Source organism: Chiloscyllium punctatum, chromosome 46 (genome assembly GCF_047496795.1).
Source record: "Chiloscyllium punctatum isolate Juve2018m chromosome 46, sChiPun1.3, whole genome shotgun sequence".
Lineage (NCBI taxonomy): Eukaryota > Metazoa > Chordata > Chondrichthyes > Orectolobiformes > Hemiscylliidae > Chiloscyllium > Chiloscyllium punctatum.
The window spans coordinates 64,176,941-64,195,509 of record NC_092784.1 but is presented as its reverse complement, the minus strand read 5'-3'; the positions used below and the strand labels follow the sequence as shown (position 1 = coordinate 64,195,509).

Genomic DNA, 18,569 nt, shown 5'->3' with positions numbered 1-18,569 from the left:
ACCTTTGTAATCATTAAAAACACAGAAATAGAGAACACACACCGGATCATCAACGCCACACTCACAGGAATTCGATTCACTAGAGAGGAAGAAAAGGACAACCAACTCCCATTCCTAGACGTGATGGTACAGAGAACACCGAATGGAGAATTCACCACAAAGGTTTACAGGAAAGCCACATACACAGACCAAGTCCTGAACTACGAAAGCAACCACCCCAACACACACAAACGAAGTTGCATCAAGACACTGTTCAAAAGGGTACAACACACTGCAGTGCATCAGAACTGCAAAAAGAGGAAGAAGAACACCTATACAATGTATTCGCCAAAAACGGATACCCTCGCAATTTCATCAACAGATGCCTAAGGGAAAGACAACGGTATAAGGACATGCAACAACCCAAAGGACTAGCCACACTACCATACGTCAAGAGCATTTCTGAACTGACAGCCAGACAACTGTGACCACTAGGACTCATAAAAGCACACAAACCAACAGCCACTCTCAGACAACAACTCACCAGGACGAAGGACCCGATACCCAGCATGAGCAAAATCAATGTAGTGTACAATATCCCATGCAAGGACTGCACAAAACACTACATAGGACAAACAGGAAGACAGCTAACGATCCGTATCCATGAACACCAACTAGCCACGAAACGACACGACCAGCTATCCTTAGTAGCCACACACGCAGATGACAAGCAACATGAGTTCGACTGGGGCAACACTACTATTCTAGGACAAGCCAAACAGAGAACAGCCAGGGAATTCCTAGAGGCATGGCACTCATCCACAGATTCAATCAATAAGCACATTGACCTGGACCCAATATACCGGCCACTGCAGTGGACAGCTGGAACTGACAACCGGAAGCGGCAGAGACAAATCACTATAAATGCCGGAGGAAAGATCACAGAAGCGCTTCACAGGAGGCTCCCAAGCACTGAGGATGTCACCTAGACAGGGGACGAAACATCTGCAACATAAATTCCCAGCTCGGTGAACAGAACCACAACAACGAGCACCCGAGCTACAAATCTTCTCACAAACTTTAATTTAGGATTAAGTTAATTGGTCATGTAACCACTTCTGAAGACTACTTGATAATAGATTGGGGTGAGGGGGCTGTCTAGATTGTTTTGCTGGGAAGCAGCACCTGTGTTTGCAGAGTCCAAGAAAGGTTTTGAGACTATTTCATTGAAAACAATTATGCTTTAAATTATCTATTTACTTCCAAGACAAAGTATCAAGAACAGCCTGTTTCCGCACTGTACGTAATCTAATATATATAGTGTATATTTATTTATGTAATATTTACATACATATATTTAACCTGCGCATGCAAATATCTACCTTATGGCAGCCCTTGACCTTGTCTTCTCGCTGTGGCCTCAGTTTCTTTAGTCGTAGGTGTTGTGTACAGTTGTGCTCTGAACTTATTGTAAAACTCCCCCAAATATTTCTGACAAAATGGCATCATGAAGAAACAAGTATACAGCATAGTTTAAACTAAAAGTTATTAAAGTTGCAGAGAAGAACAACAATAGCGTGGCTGCAAGGGTTCCCGTATTTCTGAAATGACAACATATTTGAGATAATACAGAGGATGACTATTTATGGTCAGATGGAAGTGATGACAAATCAATTGATGATCCCCTTGGGACAGCAAATGAAGATGATCCATGTGACGATATACTTGACCCAAACGACTGAAAGGAATTATTCGGTGGTGCAAGTGATGAGGACATGAAAAATTTGTTTGAGATTGGAGGAAAAAAGCCACACAGTTAAACGCATATCCAAAACAGAAGTATGCCAAACAAGGAAAGCCGGACAAGTGGCCACAGCTAGAAGAAAAGATTGCTGCCTTGGTAATTCAGTGTCATCAGAACAGAAGCATAGTGACTCGACAAAATGAAGCAAAAAAAGGTGGATTCAGTGATTTCAAAGCCAGTGCTAGGTGGTGCAATAGGTTTATGAAAAGGTATGATTTAGTGCTTAGACAGAAAACCAAGATTGCCCATTGTCTACCAGCAGAACGTTATGACAAGTTAATTGAGTTCCATTGCTTTGTAATCAGAACTCAGAAGAAAAACAGGTACAGGTTCTCATGCATCAGCAATATGGACAAAATCCCAATGAACCTTGATATGCCAGGGTACAGAATTATGGACAAGATTGGATCAAAAACAGTTTTGGCTAAGACTACTGACCATGAATGGAGCATCGACGTATAGAGATGTACAACATGGAAACAGACCCTTCGGTCCAACCTGTCCATGCCAACCAGATAACCCAACCCAATCTAGTCCCAACTGCCAGCACCCAGCCCGTTTCCCTCCAAACCCTTCCTACTCATATACCCATCCAAATGTCTCTTACATGTTGCAATTATACCAGCCTCCACCACATCCTCTGGCAGCTCATTCTATATACGTCCCACCCTCTGCATGAAAAAGTTGCCCCTTAGGTCTCTTTTATATCTTTCCCCTCTCACCCTAAGCCTATGCCCTCTAGTTCTGGATTCCCTGATCCCAGGGAAAAGACTTTGCCTATTTATCCTATCCATGTCCCTCATAATTTTGTAAACCTCTATAAGGTCACCCCTCAGTCTCCGATGCTCAGGGAAAACAGCCCCAGCCTGTTCAGCCTCTCCCTATAGCTCAAATCCTCCAACCCTGGCAATATCCTTGTAAATCTTTTCTGAACCCTTTCAAGTTTCACAACATCTTTCCGATAGGAAGGAGGCCAGAATTGCATGCAATATTCCAACAGTGGCCTAACTAATGTCCTGTACAGCTGCAACATGACCTCCCAACTCCTGTACTCAATACTCTGACCAATAAAGGAAAGCATACCAAACGCCTTCTTCACTATCCTATCTACCTGCAACTCCACTTTCAAGGAGCTATGAACCTGCACTCCAAGGTCTCTTTGTTCAGCAACACTCCCTAGGACCTTACTGTTAAGTGTATAAGTCCTACTAAGATTTACTTTCCCAAAATGCAGCTCCTCGCATTTATCTGAATTAATCTCCATCTGCCAGTCCTCAGCCCATTGGCCCATCTGGTCCAGATCCTGTTGTAATCTGAGGTAACCCTGTTCGCTGTCCACTACACCTCCAATTTTGGTGTCATCTGCAAACTTACTAACTGTACCTCTTATGCTCACATCGAAATCATTTACGTAAATGACAAAAAGTAGAGGGCGCAGCACCAATCCTTGTGGCACTCCACTGGTCACAGGCCTACAGTCTGATAAACAACCCTCCACCACCACCCTCTGTCCTCTACCTTTGAGCCAATTCACTGTGGTACTTGGTTGTATGGCAGATGGAACAAAACCTTTGATGATTTTTTAATCAGAAAACTGCACAATCAGAAATTTCTGAAGGGCATTATTGTCCTCATCCATGAAAAAGGGTGGATGGATGAAGGTGGCTGCAAGAATTGGATTAGGTAGGTCTAGAATATGCAACAAGATGGACTTAGAAAGGAAAAAAGCTGACTGATTTGGGATATGTTCAGTTCACACAGAGTGAAAAGTCTTATCAGTGAACTTTGAGCTAACAATACTGATATTGCAATGATTCCTGGAGGCCTTATGAGTATCAAAAAACCTTTTAAGGACTTAATTGAACATTTAGATGTAAGAAGGGGAAAAAATGCTTCACAAAGGGTGGCAACACGCTTACTCCATTACTTGCAACTGTATGTGAGTGGATTGTTGAGTCCTGGAAGGAGATGAAAACTGAAATTATTGTGAAAGCCTTCAAAAAATGTGGAACTTCTAATGTTTTAGATGGTACAGAGAATGACTATTTATGGTCAGATGGAAGTGATGACAAATCAATTGATGATCCTCTTGGGACTGCAGACAAAGATGATCCATATGATGATATACTTGACCCAGATGACTGGAAGGAATTATTCAGTGGTGCAAGTGATGAGGACAGTGAATTTGAAGGATTCTAATGGATTTTTGCATGCAACTTTTGTTTTAAGCAGCTATCCCATAATATTTGTGATATACAGTAAGGAGATTTTTTTGCTATTAATACCAGTTTTTTGATGTAAAGTTTTTATCTTATATTATTGATAGTTTCATGTGATATTTTCTAATAAAATACTATCAGTATTTTTATTTTGTCTTACTGCTCTTCTGCTTTTATTTCATGAAGTGTGTGCTGTACGAATATCCCCTGGTAGATGCCCTGGCCACCTGCTGGAATGCCTATTAACCTTTGTACATATGTGTAGACCTACATATACTTTATAGTACCGGTAACTGGAATATGGTACGACAGTACTGTTCTACTATAGCAGACAGAATGAACTCAGTTTCTTAGAACTCCAACTAGAGAGGGCTACTCTTTCATCAATGTCCATTGTAGCCTTCTGTCTTCTCATTGTTCAACATGGGGCCACATTGCACTAGAAAACCTTCAGACAGCTGAAAACACTCACTTCCTACTCAGCAGCAGTAGAAATAAAGAAACAACCAACAAAAGTTGCATTTGGTTCTGAGCACATAATGGGACCACTTGTCTTCTAAGCACAGACAGGGACCAATTGCCCTTTGAGCAGGAACAAGTTTACTGTCAATGAGTGATCCCTGCACCCAGCTCTCATTTACTGGATGGGGTGTAAGTTAGGTTCTGTTTGGCCTGTTGCACCTGATGCAGCACAAGCCACATTGTGTAAAAACCATAAGAAATTGTCATTACTGTGCTGACTGATACTTAGTCTCCTTGCCTCTTTCCTCCAGTGGCATGCCACGGGGTTCAGTGCTGGGTCCCTTTGCTGTTTTATAGTGTATATCTAGATCTGAATGTAGGAGGAATGACCAGTAAGTTATAGAGTCATAGAATTGTACAGCATGGAAACAGACCCTTCGGTCCAAACAGACCATGCGGACTAGATGTCCCAACCCAATCTAGTCCCACCTGCCAGCATCCAGCCCATATCCCTCCAAACCCTTCCTATTCATATACCCATCCAAATGTCTCTTAAATGTTACAATTGTACCAGCCTCCACCACTTCCTCTGGCATCTCATTCCATACACATACTACCTTCTGCACGAAAACGTTGCCCCGTAGGTCTCTTTCATATCTTTCCCCTCTCACCCTAAACCTATGCCCTCAAGTTCTGGAGTCCCCGACCCCAGGGAAAAGACTTTGCCTGTTTACCCTATTCATGCCCCTCATAATTTTGTAAACCTCTAAAAGGTCACCCCTCAACCTCCGACGCTCCAGAGAAAACAGCCCCAGCCTGTTCAGCCTCTCCCTATAGCTCAAATCCTCCAACCCTGGCAATATCCTTGTAAATCTTTTCTGAACGCTTTCAAGTTTCACAACATCTTTCCGATAGGAAGGAGACCAGAATTGCACGCAATATTCCTACAATGGCCTAACCAATGTCCTGTATAGCCGCAACATGACCTCCCAACTCCTGTAGTCAATACTCTGACCAATAAAGGAAAGCATACCAAACGCCTTCTTCACTATCCTATCTACCTGTGACTCCATTTTCAAGGAGCTATGAACCTGCACTCCAAGATCCCTTTGTTCAGCAACACTCCCTAGGACCTTACCATTAAGTGTATAAGTTCTGCTAAGATTTGCTTTCCCAAAATGCAGCACCTCGCATTTATCTGAATTAAACTCCATCTGCCACTTCTCTGCCCATTGGCCCATCTGGTCCAGATCCTGTTGTAATCTGAGGTAACCCTGTTCGCTGTCCACTACACCTCTAATTTTGGTGTCATCTGCAAACTTACTAACTGTACCTCTTATGCTCACATCCAAATCATTTATCTCAATGACAAAAAGTAGAGGACCCAGCACTCCATTGTGGCACTCCATTGGTCACAGGTCTCCAGTCTGAAAAACAACCCTCCACCACCACCCTCAGTCTTCTACCTTTGAGTCAGTTCTGTATCCAAATGGCTAGTTCTCCCTGTATTCCGTGAGATCTAACCTTGCTAATCAGCCTCCCATGGGGAACCTTGTCGAACGCCTTACTGAAGTCCATATAGATCACGTCTACCACTCTGCCCTCATCAATCCTCTTTGTTACTTCTTACAAAAACTCAATCAAGTTTGTGAGACATGGTTTCTCACGCACAAAGCTATGTTGACTATCCCGAATCAGTCCTTGCCTTTCCAAATACATGTACATCCTGTCACTCAGGATTCCCTCCAACAACTTGCCCACCACTGAGGTGAGGCTCACTGGTCTATAGTGCCCAGGCTTGTCCTTCCCACCCTTCTTAAACAGTGGCACCATGTCAGCCAACCTCCAGTCTTCCAGCACCTCATCTGTCACTATCGATGATACAAATATCTCAGCAAGAGGCCCAGCAATGACTCCTCTAGCTTCCCACAGATAAGTTTGCAGATAAGACAAAAATTGGTAGTGAGGTAAATAGCAAGCAGGAAAGCCTTGGACTGCAGGATGATATGGATAGACTGATCAAATGGACATAACAATGGTAGACAAAATTTAATCCAGAAAAGTGTGAGGTGATGCACTTTAGAGGACAATAAGGCAAGGGAATACATAATAAATGGTAGGATTCTTGAAAGTACAGTGGATCAGAGGAACCTCATGTGTATATCCATAGATTCTTGAAAGCAATAGGACAAGTGGATAAAGTATTAAGATGACATATGGGCTACATGCCTTTATTACGGGCAAGAAGGTTATGATGGAGCTGGATAAGAAATTAATTTGCCGCCAGTTAGATTATTGTTTGCAGTTCTGGCCTTCACACCAGAGGAAGTATGTGACTACTCTAGAGAGGGTGCAGAGGAGATTCAGCAAAATGTTTCTTAGGCTGGAATGTTTCAGGTGTGATGACTGGCGAGCTAGGCTGGAGCTGCTTTCCTTAGAACAGAGAATGCAGAGGGAGATTTTGATTGAGGTGTATAAAGGTTTGAGGGCATAGATAGGACAGATAGGAAGAAACTTTTCTCCATTGTAGAGGGATTAATAATCAGATTACATAGATTTTAAGGTAAATGGCAGGAAATTTAGAGAGGATTTACAGGCAACTTTATTATCCAGAGTTGGGGATTCCTGGAACTCACTGCCTGAAAGAGTGGTTGAGGCAGGAACCCTCAGAACATTAAAGAAGTATTTAGATGATTGCTTGGAACCCACAAGGATACAGCAAGTACTGAAAAAATGGTACTACTGTAGACTGCTCGATGACAGCTGAGGACACTATGGGCCAAAAGTCCTCTTTCTATGATGTAAAACTCTCTGACTCTACCAAAGCTAAACTGACTGGTCTACAATTGCTTGACTTAACTACCTTTTTGAGTAAGAGTGTCATGTATGCAATTCTTCATCCTCTAACAGGGCGGCACGGTGGCTCAGTGGTTAGCACTGCTGCCTCACAGCGCCAGGGTCCCAGGTTCGATTCCAGCCTCGGATGACTGTCTGTGTGGAGTTTGCACATTCTCCCCGTGTCTGCGTGGGTTTCCTCCGGGTGCTCCGGTTTCCTCCCACAATCCAAAGACGTGCCGGTCAGGTGAATTGGCCATGCTAAATTGCCCGTAGTGTTAGATCAATTAGTCAGAGGGAAATGGTTCTGTGTGGGTTACTCTTCAGAGGGTCGGTGTGGACTGGTTGGGCCGAAGGGCCTGTTTCCACACTGTAGGGAATCTAATCTAACACCACCTTCAAGATAAGAGAAGACTCAAGGATTAGGGGCCATGCGTCTGCAATTTTATTTCTTTCTTCTTTCTCTTGCATCTCTTCTGGATCAAGTATCTTGTCAAATCTAAGTATCAACAGCTTATCCAACATCTCCTTAACAATTTTAAACTGTCTGAATGATTCTTCTATTTTGTCACCATGGCTTGGGTAACGTGCTTCTTTTGGAAGATGGTAATAGGATCGATAGCTAAAAGCTTGGTCAAAGAGGTAAGGGTTTTGATGAACCTATTAGAGGGGAAAAGACTTGGAGAAGCAAAGTAGTTTGGGGGGGGGGGGGGTGGATTTCAGGATTTTAGGAACCAGCCAGTGTAAAACACTGTCACCAAATGTGAAATAATTAAAAATAGTGAGAATTGGAACAGCAGTGAACTGTAGGAGGCTATGGGAAATATTAGAAGTGGTGGGGGTTAAGGCTGTGAAGGGATTGAAAACAAAGACGCAGATTTTAAAATCAAGTGTTGCTTAGTGGGGAGTCAATGTGAGACAGCAAGCACTGTGGATGATGAGCTAATATGACTTAGTGTAAGTTAGGATGTGGCCAAGAATGTTTTGGAAGAACTCGATTTTATATTCTCTCCCACTGGCTCTCTTTGTCCTTTCCCAGCCTCCATTCTTTAATTCTCCATTTGTGCTTCTCTTTGTACCTATAATCTCTTATTCTCTCACACACCATCTGTCTCTGTATTCTCGTCCACTCTATTTGTCTTATACTCTATCTCTGTCATTCTCCTGTCTGTGCAGTATTTTCACATGTTTTAGGAGCTGCATTTATTTTAAATTTTATTAATAATGAAACCTAAACATATAGACCATACAAAAAATTGCTAAAATTAGACAAGAATTCCATTTAAACAGCCAAGTAGAGCTATGACATAATTTTATGTTGTGTCTAAAAATAGGCAGCTCTTACTGTTCATGTGGGGCTTCCCAGGATCCCCTTTCTATAAGGCATTTAGGAGTTTTCTGATTAACTGAGATGATTCCCTGAGCAGTCACACAAACAACAGCAACAAATATACAGGGCAATAATGAAACCTGGACAGGAAAAGAGAAGACAATCTGGAGGAAATAAGATAAAGGAAGTTTCATGGTGAATGGTAGGGCCTTTAGGAGTATAGTGGAACAGAGGGACCTTGGGGTTCAGGTGCATGGTTCCTTGAAAGTAGAGTCACAGGTAGATAGGGCAGTGAAGAAGGCTTTTGGAACACTGGCCTTCATCATTTAGAGCATTGAATATAGAAGTTGGGAAGTTATGTTGCAGTTGTACAGGGCATTAGTGAGGCCACACTTGGAGTATTGTGTTGAGTTTTGCTCACCTTGCTATAGGAAGGACGTTATTAAACTGGAAAGAGGGCAGGAGGAATTTACAAGGATGTTACCAAGACTCAATGGTCTGAGTAGGGAGAGATTGGACAAGCTAGGGTTTTTCTCTTTAGAGAGTATCTTATAGAACTGTATAAGATCATGAGAGGCATGGATAGGGTGAATGCACTCAGTTTTTTTCCTAGGGTTGGGGAATCGAAGACTAGACAGCATCAGTTTAAGGTTAGAGGGAAATAATAAAAGGGAACCTGAGGGGAACATTTTCTACACAAAGGGTGATATGCATATGGAATGAGCTGCTAGTAGAAATAGAACATAGAACATAGAACATAGAACATAGAACATAGAACAATACAGCACAGAACAGGCCCTTCGGCCCACGATGTTGTGCCGAACTTCTAACCTAGATTAAGCACCCATCCATGTACCTATCCAAATGCCGCTTAAAGGTCGCCAATGATTCTGACTCTACCACTCCCACGGGCAGCACATTCCATGCCCCCACCACTCTCTGGGTAAAGAACCCACCCCTGACATCTCCCCTATACCTTCCACCCTTCACCTTAAATTTATGTCCCCTTGTAACACTCTGTTGTACCCGGGGAAAAAGTTTCTGACTGTCTACTCTATCTATTTCTCTGATCATCTTATAAACCTCTATCAAGTCACCCCTCATCCTTTGCCGTTCCAACGAGAAAAGGCCGAGAACTCTCAGCCTATCCTCGTACGACCTACTCTCCATTCCAGGCAACATCCTGGTAAATCTTCTCTGCACCCTCTCCAAAGCTTCCACATCTTTCCTAAAGTGAGGCGACCAGAACTGCACACAGTACTCCAACTGTGGCCTAACCAAAGTCCTGTACAGCTGCAACATCACTTCACGACTCTTGAATTCAATCCCTCTGCTAATGAACGATAATACTCCATAGGCCTTCTTACAAACTCTATCCACCTGAGTGGCAACCTTCAAAGATCTATGTACATAGACCCCAAGATCCCTCTGTTCCTCCACCTGACCAAGAACCCTACCATTAACCCTGTATTCCGCATTCTTATTTGTTCTTCCAAAATGGACAACCTCACACTTGGCAGGGTTGAACTCCATCTGCCACTCCTCAGCCCAGCTCTGCATCATATCTAAGTCCCTCTGCAGCCGATAACAGCCCTCCTCACTGTCCACAACTCCACCTATCTTCGTATCATCTGCAAATTTACTGACCCACCCTTCGACTCCCTCATCTAAGTCATTAATAAAAATTACAAACAGCAGAGGACCCAGAACTGATCCCTGCGGAACTCCACTTGTAACTGGGCTCCAGGCTGAATATTTACCATCTACCACCACTCTCTGCCTTCGACCGGTTAGCCAGTTTTCTATCCAATTGGCCAAATTTCCCTCTAGCCCATGCCTCCTGATTTTCCGCATAAGCCTACCATGGGGAACCTTATCAAATGCCTTACTAAAATCCATGTACACTACATCCACTGCTCTACCCTCATCCACATGCTTGGTCACCTCCTCGAAGAATTCAATAAGACTTGTAAGGCAAGACCTACCCTTCACAAATCCGTGCTGGCTGTCCCTAATCAAGCAGTGTCTTTCCAGATACTCGTAAATCCTATCCCTCAGTACCCTTTCCATTACTTTGCCTACCACAGAAGTAAGACTAACTGGCCTGTAATTCCCGGGGTTATCCCTATTCCCTTTTTTGAACAGGGGCACAACATTCGCTACTCTCCAGTCCCCTGGTACCACCCCCGTTGCCAGTGAAGACGAGAAGATCATTGCCAACGGTACTGCAATTTCCTCTCTTGCTTCCCACATAATCCTAGGATATATCCCGTCAGGCCCGGGGGACTTGTCTATCCTCAAGTTGTTCAAAATGTCCAACACATCTTCCTTCCTAACAAGTATCTCTTCTAGCTTAACAGTCCGTTTCACACTCTCCTCTTCAACAATACGGTCCCTCTCGTTCGTAAATACTGAAGAGAAGTACTTGTTCAAGACCTCTCCTATCTCTTCCGACTCTATACACAGTCTCCCACTACTGTCCTTGATCGGACCTACCCTCGTTCTCGTCATTCTCAGGTTTCTCACATACGCATAAAATGCCTTAGGGTTATCCTTGATCCTATCCGCCAAGGATTTTTCATGCCCTCTCTTAGCTCTCCTAATCCCTTTCTTCAGGTCCCTTCTGGCTATCCTGTATCCCTCCACTGCTCTGTCTGAACCCTGTTTCCTCAACCTTATGTAAGCCTCCTTCTTCCTCTTTACTAGACATTCAACCTCCCTCGTCAACCAAGGCTCCCTCACACGACCATTTCTTTCCTGCCTGATCGGTACATACATATCAAGGACACGTCGTATCTGCTCTTTGAAAAAGTTCCACATTTCCACCACATCCTTCCCTGACAGCCTATGCTCCCAACGTATGCTCCTCAAATCCTGTCTTACAGCATCGTAATTTCCCTTCCCCCAATTGTAAAATCTACCTTGTTGTGCGCACCTATCTCTCTCCATAACCAAGGTGAAAGTCACAGAATTGTGGTCACCATCACCAAAATGTTCACCCACTAACAAGCCCACCACTTGTCTCGGTTCATTACCGAGTACCAAATCCAATATGGCCTCCCCTCTGGTTGGACACTCTACATTCTGCGTTAGAAAAGCTTCCAGGACACACTGCACAAACACCGCCCCATCCAATCTACTTGATCTAAAGAGCTTCCAATCAATATTTGGGAAGTTGAAGTCGCCCATGTCTACGACCTTGTGGCTTCTGCACCTTTCCAAAATCTGTTTCCCAATCTGTTTCTCCACATCTCTGCTGCTATTGGGGGGCCTATAATAAACACCCAACAAGGTGACTGCACCTTTCCTATTTCTGACTTCAGCCCATACTACCTCCAAAGGCAGATCCCCCTCAAACTTCCTTTCTGCAGCCGTTATGCCATTTCTAATTAGCAATGCCACCCCCCCTCCTTTTTTACCACCCTCCCTAATCTTACTGAAACATCTGTAACCAGGAACCTCCAACAGCCATTCCTGTCCCTCATCTATTCATGTTTCCGTGATGGCCACAACATCGTAGTCCCAGGTACCGATCCATGCCTTAAGTTCACCCACCTTATTTCTGATACTCCTTGCGTTGAAGTATACGCACTTGAGCCCATCTCTGTGTCCGCAAATAGTCCCTGTCAGTGCTACCTTCTCCACAGCCTCCCTACAGTCTTGGGCATCCTGACACACAGCTAGCTTACTTGCTGGACTACAAGTCCGGATCCCATCCCCCTGCCAAATTAGTTTAAACCCCCCCGAAGAGTGCTAGCAAACCTACCCCCCAGGATATTGGTGCCCTTCTGGTTCAGGTGCAACCCGTCCTGTTTATACAGGTCCCACCTTCCCCAGAATGCAGTCCAATTGTCCAAATATCTGAAGCCCTCCCTCCTACACCATCCTTGCAGCCACTTGTTCCACTGCACTCTCTCCCTATTCTTTGCCTCACTGTCACGTGGCACCGGCAACAACCCAGAGATGACGACTCTGTCTGTCCTAGCTTTTAGCTTCCAGCCTAACTCCTTGAGCTCTTGAATGACCTCCCCACCCCTCTTCCTACCTATGTCGTTGGTGCCAATGTGTACCACGACTTCTGGCTGCACACCCTCCCCCTTAAGGATTCTGAAGACACGGTCCGAGACGTCTCGGACCCTGGCACCCGGGAGGCAACAAACCATCCGAGAGTCTCGCCCATGTCCACAGAACCGCCTGTCCGTCCCTCTAACTAGAGAGTCCCCTATAACTATCGCTCTCCTCCTCTCCCCCTTTCCCTTCTGAGTCTCAGAGCCACAGACCCCTTCACTGCAGCTTACACCTGCAAGGCTGTCCCCCCCAACAGTTTCCAAAGCTGTATACTTATTTTTTAGGGGAACGACCACAGGGGAACCCTGCACTGCCTGCTTCTTCCCCTTCCCACCTCTAACTGTTACCCAGCTACCTCTGTTCTCCGGCGTAACTATGTCCCTGTAGCTTCTATCAATCACCCTCTCAGCCTCTCGAATAGTCCTCAGTTCATCCAGCTCCAGTTCCAGTTCCCTAACTCGTTCGGTGAGGATCAGGATCTGACTGCATTTCCTGCAGACGAAGTCGGCAGGAGTATCGGTGGTCACCCCTACCTCAAACATCCTGCAGGAGGAACATTCCACCGCCTGCGCTGCCATGACTGTACACTTTGTCCCAAAAACAAGAACACTGAGTCAATAACCTGGGGTCTAGAACACACCCACTCAAATACTAATCACTTACCTTCCCGCCCAGCTATGCGCTCCAACCTCACTTCCGCTGCCCGCTACAGGTAAGTAATTTTGAAACAAACTGTCTTACCTTAGCTGTAGTCTCCCGGGTTCGCTTTTCCTCGGCCGCTGCTCCCACTCAAATGGTTGACACAGGGACATTAACAATATTTGAAAGGTGTTTGGACAAATACATAGATAGGAAAGGGTTAGAAGGATATTGACCAAGTGCAGGGAAATGGGGCTAGATGATGGACATTTTGGTCAGCATGGGTCAAAGGACCTGTCTCTATGCTGTGGAAATCCATGACTCTATGAAAGGGGCATTAAAGGAGAGAGGAAAAACATAAGTGGTGTTAGAAAGGAAGTTTAACATCCCAAATTTGACCAAGTAGGTTTTGACATGAGCTAGTTGGGAAAGATAAAGATAGCTCAAGTCATGAGCAGATAAATAGAAAGAAGGAAGGACCTAGCCAGAAAATCGAACTAAGACTGCAAAGGAAAGAAATTGAGATTGACAGAGAGATAGAAACGCAGGCATTCAAAGAATTATACACACAGTGAAAAAAAAGACAGAAACAAGATACTCAGTGACACAGAGATATGAAGAAGTGACCACAAAATAGAATATTGTTGTGGAGAAGAGAAAATTAAGGAAAGTGAACATGTATTGGAAAATGACAGGAAAACATAGGTGACAGATAATTTAAAAAGGGAATGAACAGAAAGGGATGTAATTAGAGGCAGATAAAGAAGTATAGAAATTGTTTACAACATTTGGAGATTTTTTTAAATGTTAATTCTGCAACCACTGATTCAAGCAGTTCTTTATCTTAAATGTGTTAAAACATCTAATAAAGGTTACAGGCAAAGAACTTGAGGGACCATTTAGTATTTTATCTCTATTGATGACAGTGCCACCCAGCAGCACTTACACAGCAATGTCTTGATCAGCTTTAGACTGTCATTGACATCCCTGTCGGGTTTCACTAGGGCTACTCACCTCTTGCTTTCATTATAGCTTTGATTCAAAAATGGACAAAAGAGCTGAACACAAGAAAGGAGGTGAAAGTGACTGTTTTTTGTGGCATCCATGAGTCTAATAAACCTGGAATCAATGAAAATCATGGAGAAAACCTTTCGCTGGTCAGAGTCATACCTCGCATAAAGGAAGATGGTTGAAGTTTTGGAGGCAAGTCCTCTCAGGTTTAGGACATCTCTTAAAGAGTTCCTTATGTGTCCAAGGCTCAGCTACCTTCAGCCACTTCATTGGTAATTTTCCTTTCATCATGACATCCAAAGTGGGGATGCTTGTCCACCATTTACAAGGCTGTTAGAATATTCCAGACTGGTTGGGTGAACGCAGCTCCAATACTCAAGAAACTTGACATATCTAGACAGAGTAATCCACTTATCAACACCCCATTCCACCAAAATAAACATGCACACTCTCTACCAGCGCACAATGACAATGCGTGCACTTTATACAAGATTGCTCCAAGGCTCTTTACACAGTGCCTTTCAATAGCATTGAATAGGACAAGAGCAATAGAGTCGAGGGAACACCATTACCTGCAAACTCCCCTCCAAGCCACATCCTATACTGATATTGAACTACATACAGAAGCTGCTCCTAGACGGTGACTGGATCTAAATCCAAGAGTTCCCTTCTTAGTGACATCATAACAGTATCCACAATTGATGGAGTGCAACAGTTCAAGAAAGTAGCTCACTGTCACTTTCTAAAAACAATTAAAGGTAGGAAACAAATGCTGGCCTTGCTCATATATATGTAAGAATTAAAAAGAAAGCATCATTAATAATCATTTCTAAGCTAAAGAGATGGGAGGAGGAAAATAGAAAGTGAAAAATGAAGAGACACAAATAGTGAAATGCAATGGTACACCAACCCCAAACGTAAATATGGAGGACATTTAATTTGTCAGGAGGGTGCAGGTTGGGTCCTCGCTGGATTCCCTCCTTTGCCTGATCATGGACAGCCTTCCACTTAGATGTTAATTGAAATCCTCAAATGGCCAACTGATGCCCTTTTAAGGGTATCATTGTGTTTATTGAGCATGTTGAAGGCTTCTGGGGTTCCTTTATCAAGTGACCTGGCACTTTTAAAAAAATTATTTCATGAGATGTGGGATTCCTTGGCTGGGCTAGCTTTTATTAGCCATTCCTAATGGTTTCTTGATCTAAGTTGCTTACTCGGGACATTTCAGTGGGCAGTTAAGAATCAACAATGCTGTGGGTCTAGAGTCTACATGTTGACCTGATCAGGTAAGGACAACAGATAAAAGTTTGGTCAGGCCACACTTAAACGTATTGCATTCAATTCTGGTTGCCACATTTCATGAAGGATGTGGAGGCGTTAGAGGTTGCAGAAGAGGTTTAGCAGGATGCTGCCTCTATTAGAGGGTTTTCTCTGGAGCAGCAGAGGCTGAGGGTGTTTTAGACCAGGCCAGACACCCTTAAAGTATTTTACAGTAGCCCAGACCCTAACTTTTTCTCTTATTTTAAAGGCTGCTGTGAAGTGGAGATTCCTGGTGTGATGCAACTGGTCAAATCACTCAGCTTTAAACAAAATAGAATTGACTTAAACACTACAGTTGAAATATGAACAAATGAAAATGGAATTTAGAATAACTTAACTATTAGAAAACCTAACCTACCCCATGGAGCAACTTAACTAAGGAACTGTTCCAATCCAGCAACATCCCATTTGCAAAAGGCAAATTCAAATGCAGAATCTTACAGGTAAGAGGGAACAACACCCAGAAATATTTCAGAGAGACAAGTCAATTGAGAATCATCTGCTGAAGCTTGGAACCTTTTTCTGGACTGCAGCAGCTTCTCACTGTTGCAACTAAAAACAAACTAGAAAAAACCTGAGCTAGGAGAATTAGCCACTCCCTTGCCATTGTTAAACTAGAGTCTTTCAGCAGCTCTGCCTTTACCACCTCTCTTTAAAAAATCCAAGGAAAAAAATAACCTTGTTGAAGTGACAGCATTGTCACAGGGGAGACCTGGTAGAACTTTATAAAATTATGATACAGTTGACAGTCAGAATCTTTCTCCCAGAGTTGAAATATCTAATACGAGAGGGCATGTATTCGAGATGGGAAGTTCAAAGGGGATGTGAGGGGTAAATTTTTTACACAGAATAGTAGGTGCCTGTTATGTGCTGCCAAGGATAGTGGTGGAGGCAGATACAATAGGGGTGTTTAAACGTCTTTTAGATAAGTCCATGAATAAACAAGGAGTGGAGGGATGTGGAGCATGGGCAGGCAGAGGGGGTTTGTTTAACTGGTTATGTTTGCCACATCATCATGGACTGAAGGGCCTGTTCCTGTGCTGTACAGTTCTATGTTCTATTTCCTTCCCTAAAGGACATTTGTGAACAGATGTCTTTTTTTTTATAAGAGTTATGTCATTGCCGTTAGGCTAGCCCAGGGGTGGCAAACCTCCGACCTGATAGGCTGCATGTGTCCTGCTAGGCCGTTGTGTGGGGCCTTTTGAATGAATCCAAATTTTGCAGAACAAATCTTTTATTTTTTATTAATATGTTTTTTTCATCCTTTATTATTTTTATTTTAATCTTAAAATGAATGTATTTAAAATACCAGAGAGTAAAAGAAAATTCAACAAAATAATCCTCACAGACTGACCGCCACAAGTAAAAAAATGTGAATTTTGAAGAATATATAATTGAAGTTTCTTGGATGAGGCCTTATTAGATTACAACTAACATAATGAGGCCTTCCAATGTGAAAAGGTTCCCCACCTCTGGGCTAGCCTTTAGTTACAGATTTTTATTTAATTCAAATTTCACCAACTGCTAGAGCTGGATTCAAATCCATGTCCCCTGAGGTTTCTAGATTATTTTCCCAATGACATTATCTCTATGCTACTGCCTGCCCTTCCATTGGGAATGGCTGCCTGTTGGGAGTCAATCCTCTTCCCCTTCCTCACCCACCTGTGGCCTGGGTCCCTCATTGATCTGAGTTCTTTGTGCATTACCAGCAGGAACCACCACACTCAGTGGCATTGACTGACATTAACTGTCTTGCACCTCTGAGGGAGCGTGTGAGATTGTGTGTGTGAGAGAGAGATGTATGCCCCTGCAGTCCTAAATCCCAGGGACGGTGTAATCCTGGTCAGCTCATTCCAATGGATCTTTTCCCATCATCGTTGGCAGTCCCTTTCAGACCAGAATGACTCTCTTCCACTCTCAGAGTGAGTCTGCAGGTGGATGTACAGACTGATGGATGGGGCTACACTGGGGATGGGTGGTGCTCACTGGAAGGGGGCGGGGTGGGGGGATGGGACAATGTAGGCAAGTGGCCTCCTGTCTGTATTTTCTTTTCCCAGCTATTTATGTTTTTCAACTACTGTCAGTATTTCCTTTTCCCATTCTGTTTCAATAGCGCCTCTCCATCTTTCACTCTCCTGCCAATCTCTACCGTTTGTTTTTCTCAATGCCCCTGCCTTTTAGTATCGTTGAGGCGATTCGTGTTTCCTTCTGACTGTGTCTCACCAAATATGCTTCTTTTGGAAAGTGGTACATCCTCCCTGTCTCACTGAGTGCATGTCTATTTCTTTGTAGAAAGACTTGCATTGACAAGGTTATCCCGACCACCAGAAGTCCAAAGTGTTTTAGACAATACTTTTGAACTGTAGTCACTGCTGTAACGGCAACAGCAATTTGCACACAACAAGCTTTTTCATTCTGTGTTTCCTTGTGTGTGAACTCTCTCTGATTCACGAGACTGTACTGGCGGGCTGTACCACTTTATGCCCTAGACCAAGCCTCTGTCTCTGTGTAGTATCTGTATTGTTTGTCTGGATCCTTTCCCCTTGTGCCTCACTTCGGGTCCTGCTCATTTTGGTGTCACCATTTTTCCACAACCACCTGATGAAGGAGCAGCGCGTCGAAAGCTAGTGCTTCCAAATAAACCCGGTGGACTATAACCTGGTGTGGTGTGATTTTTAACTTTGTACACCCCAGTCCAACACCGACATCTTCAAATCATAACTACATGTTTCTCACCCTTTCACTTGTTTTCCTTTATGCCATCTCTCTCTGCGCTGAGTTTCCGAGCTCGTTGTCTCTCCTGTTGCTATTCCGTTTAATGTTTCCTTTTCTCACTCATTATGATTTTCTCTCCAGTTAAACCTCGCCCCTTTCCACTGACAGTTGCCTTTCCTCCGCCCCC

The 18,569-nt window shown here is 43.7% G+C and overlaps 1 protein-coding gene across 3 annotated transcripts in view; it reads right to left on the bottom strand.

Annotated features, from left to right (window-relative positions):
* Positions 1 to 18,514, bottom strand: part of acp5a (acid phosphatase 5a, tartrate resistant) — a 98,434-nt gene extending 79,920 nt beyond the window's left edge. Inside the window, exons 1-2 of one of the 3 annotated variants that reach the window (XM_072564510.1) lie at positions 18,404 to 18,498; positions 14,507 to 14,740 (exon numbers count right to left, since the gene is read on the bottom strand). In XM_072564510.1, the coding sequence (XP_072420611.1) occupies positions 14,507 to 14,638 (132 nt within the window). In that variant the 5' untranslated portion in view covers positions 14,639 to 14,740; positions 18,404 to 18,498. Of the gene's footprint in view, positions 1 to 14,506; positions 14,741 to 18,403 lie in introns of all 3 variants that reach the window. The other 2 variants (XM_072564516.1, XM_072564514.1) reach the window with 2 other exon arrangements.
* Between the last annotated feature and the right edge of the window lie 55 nt (positions 18,515 to 18,569).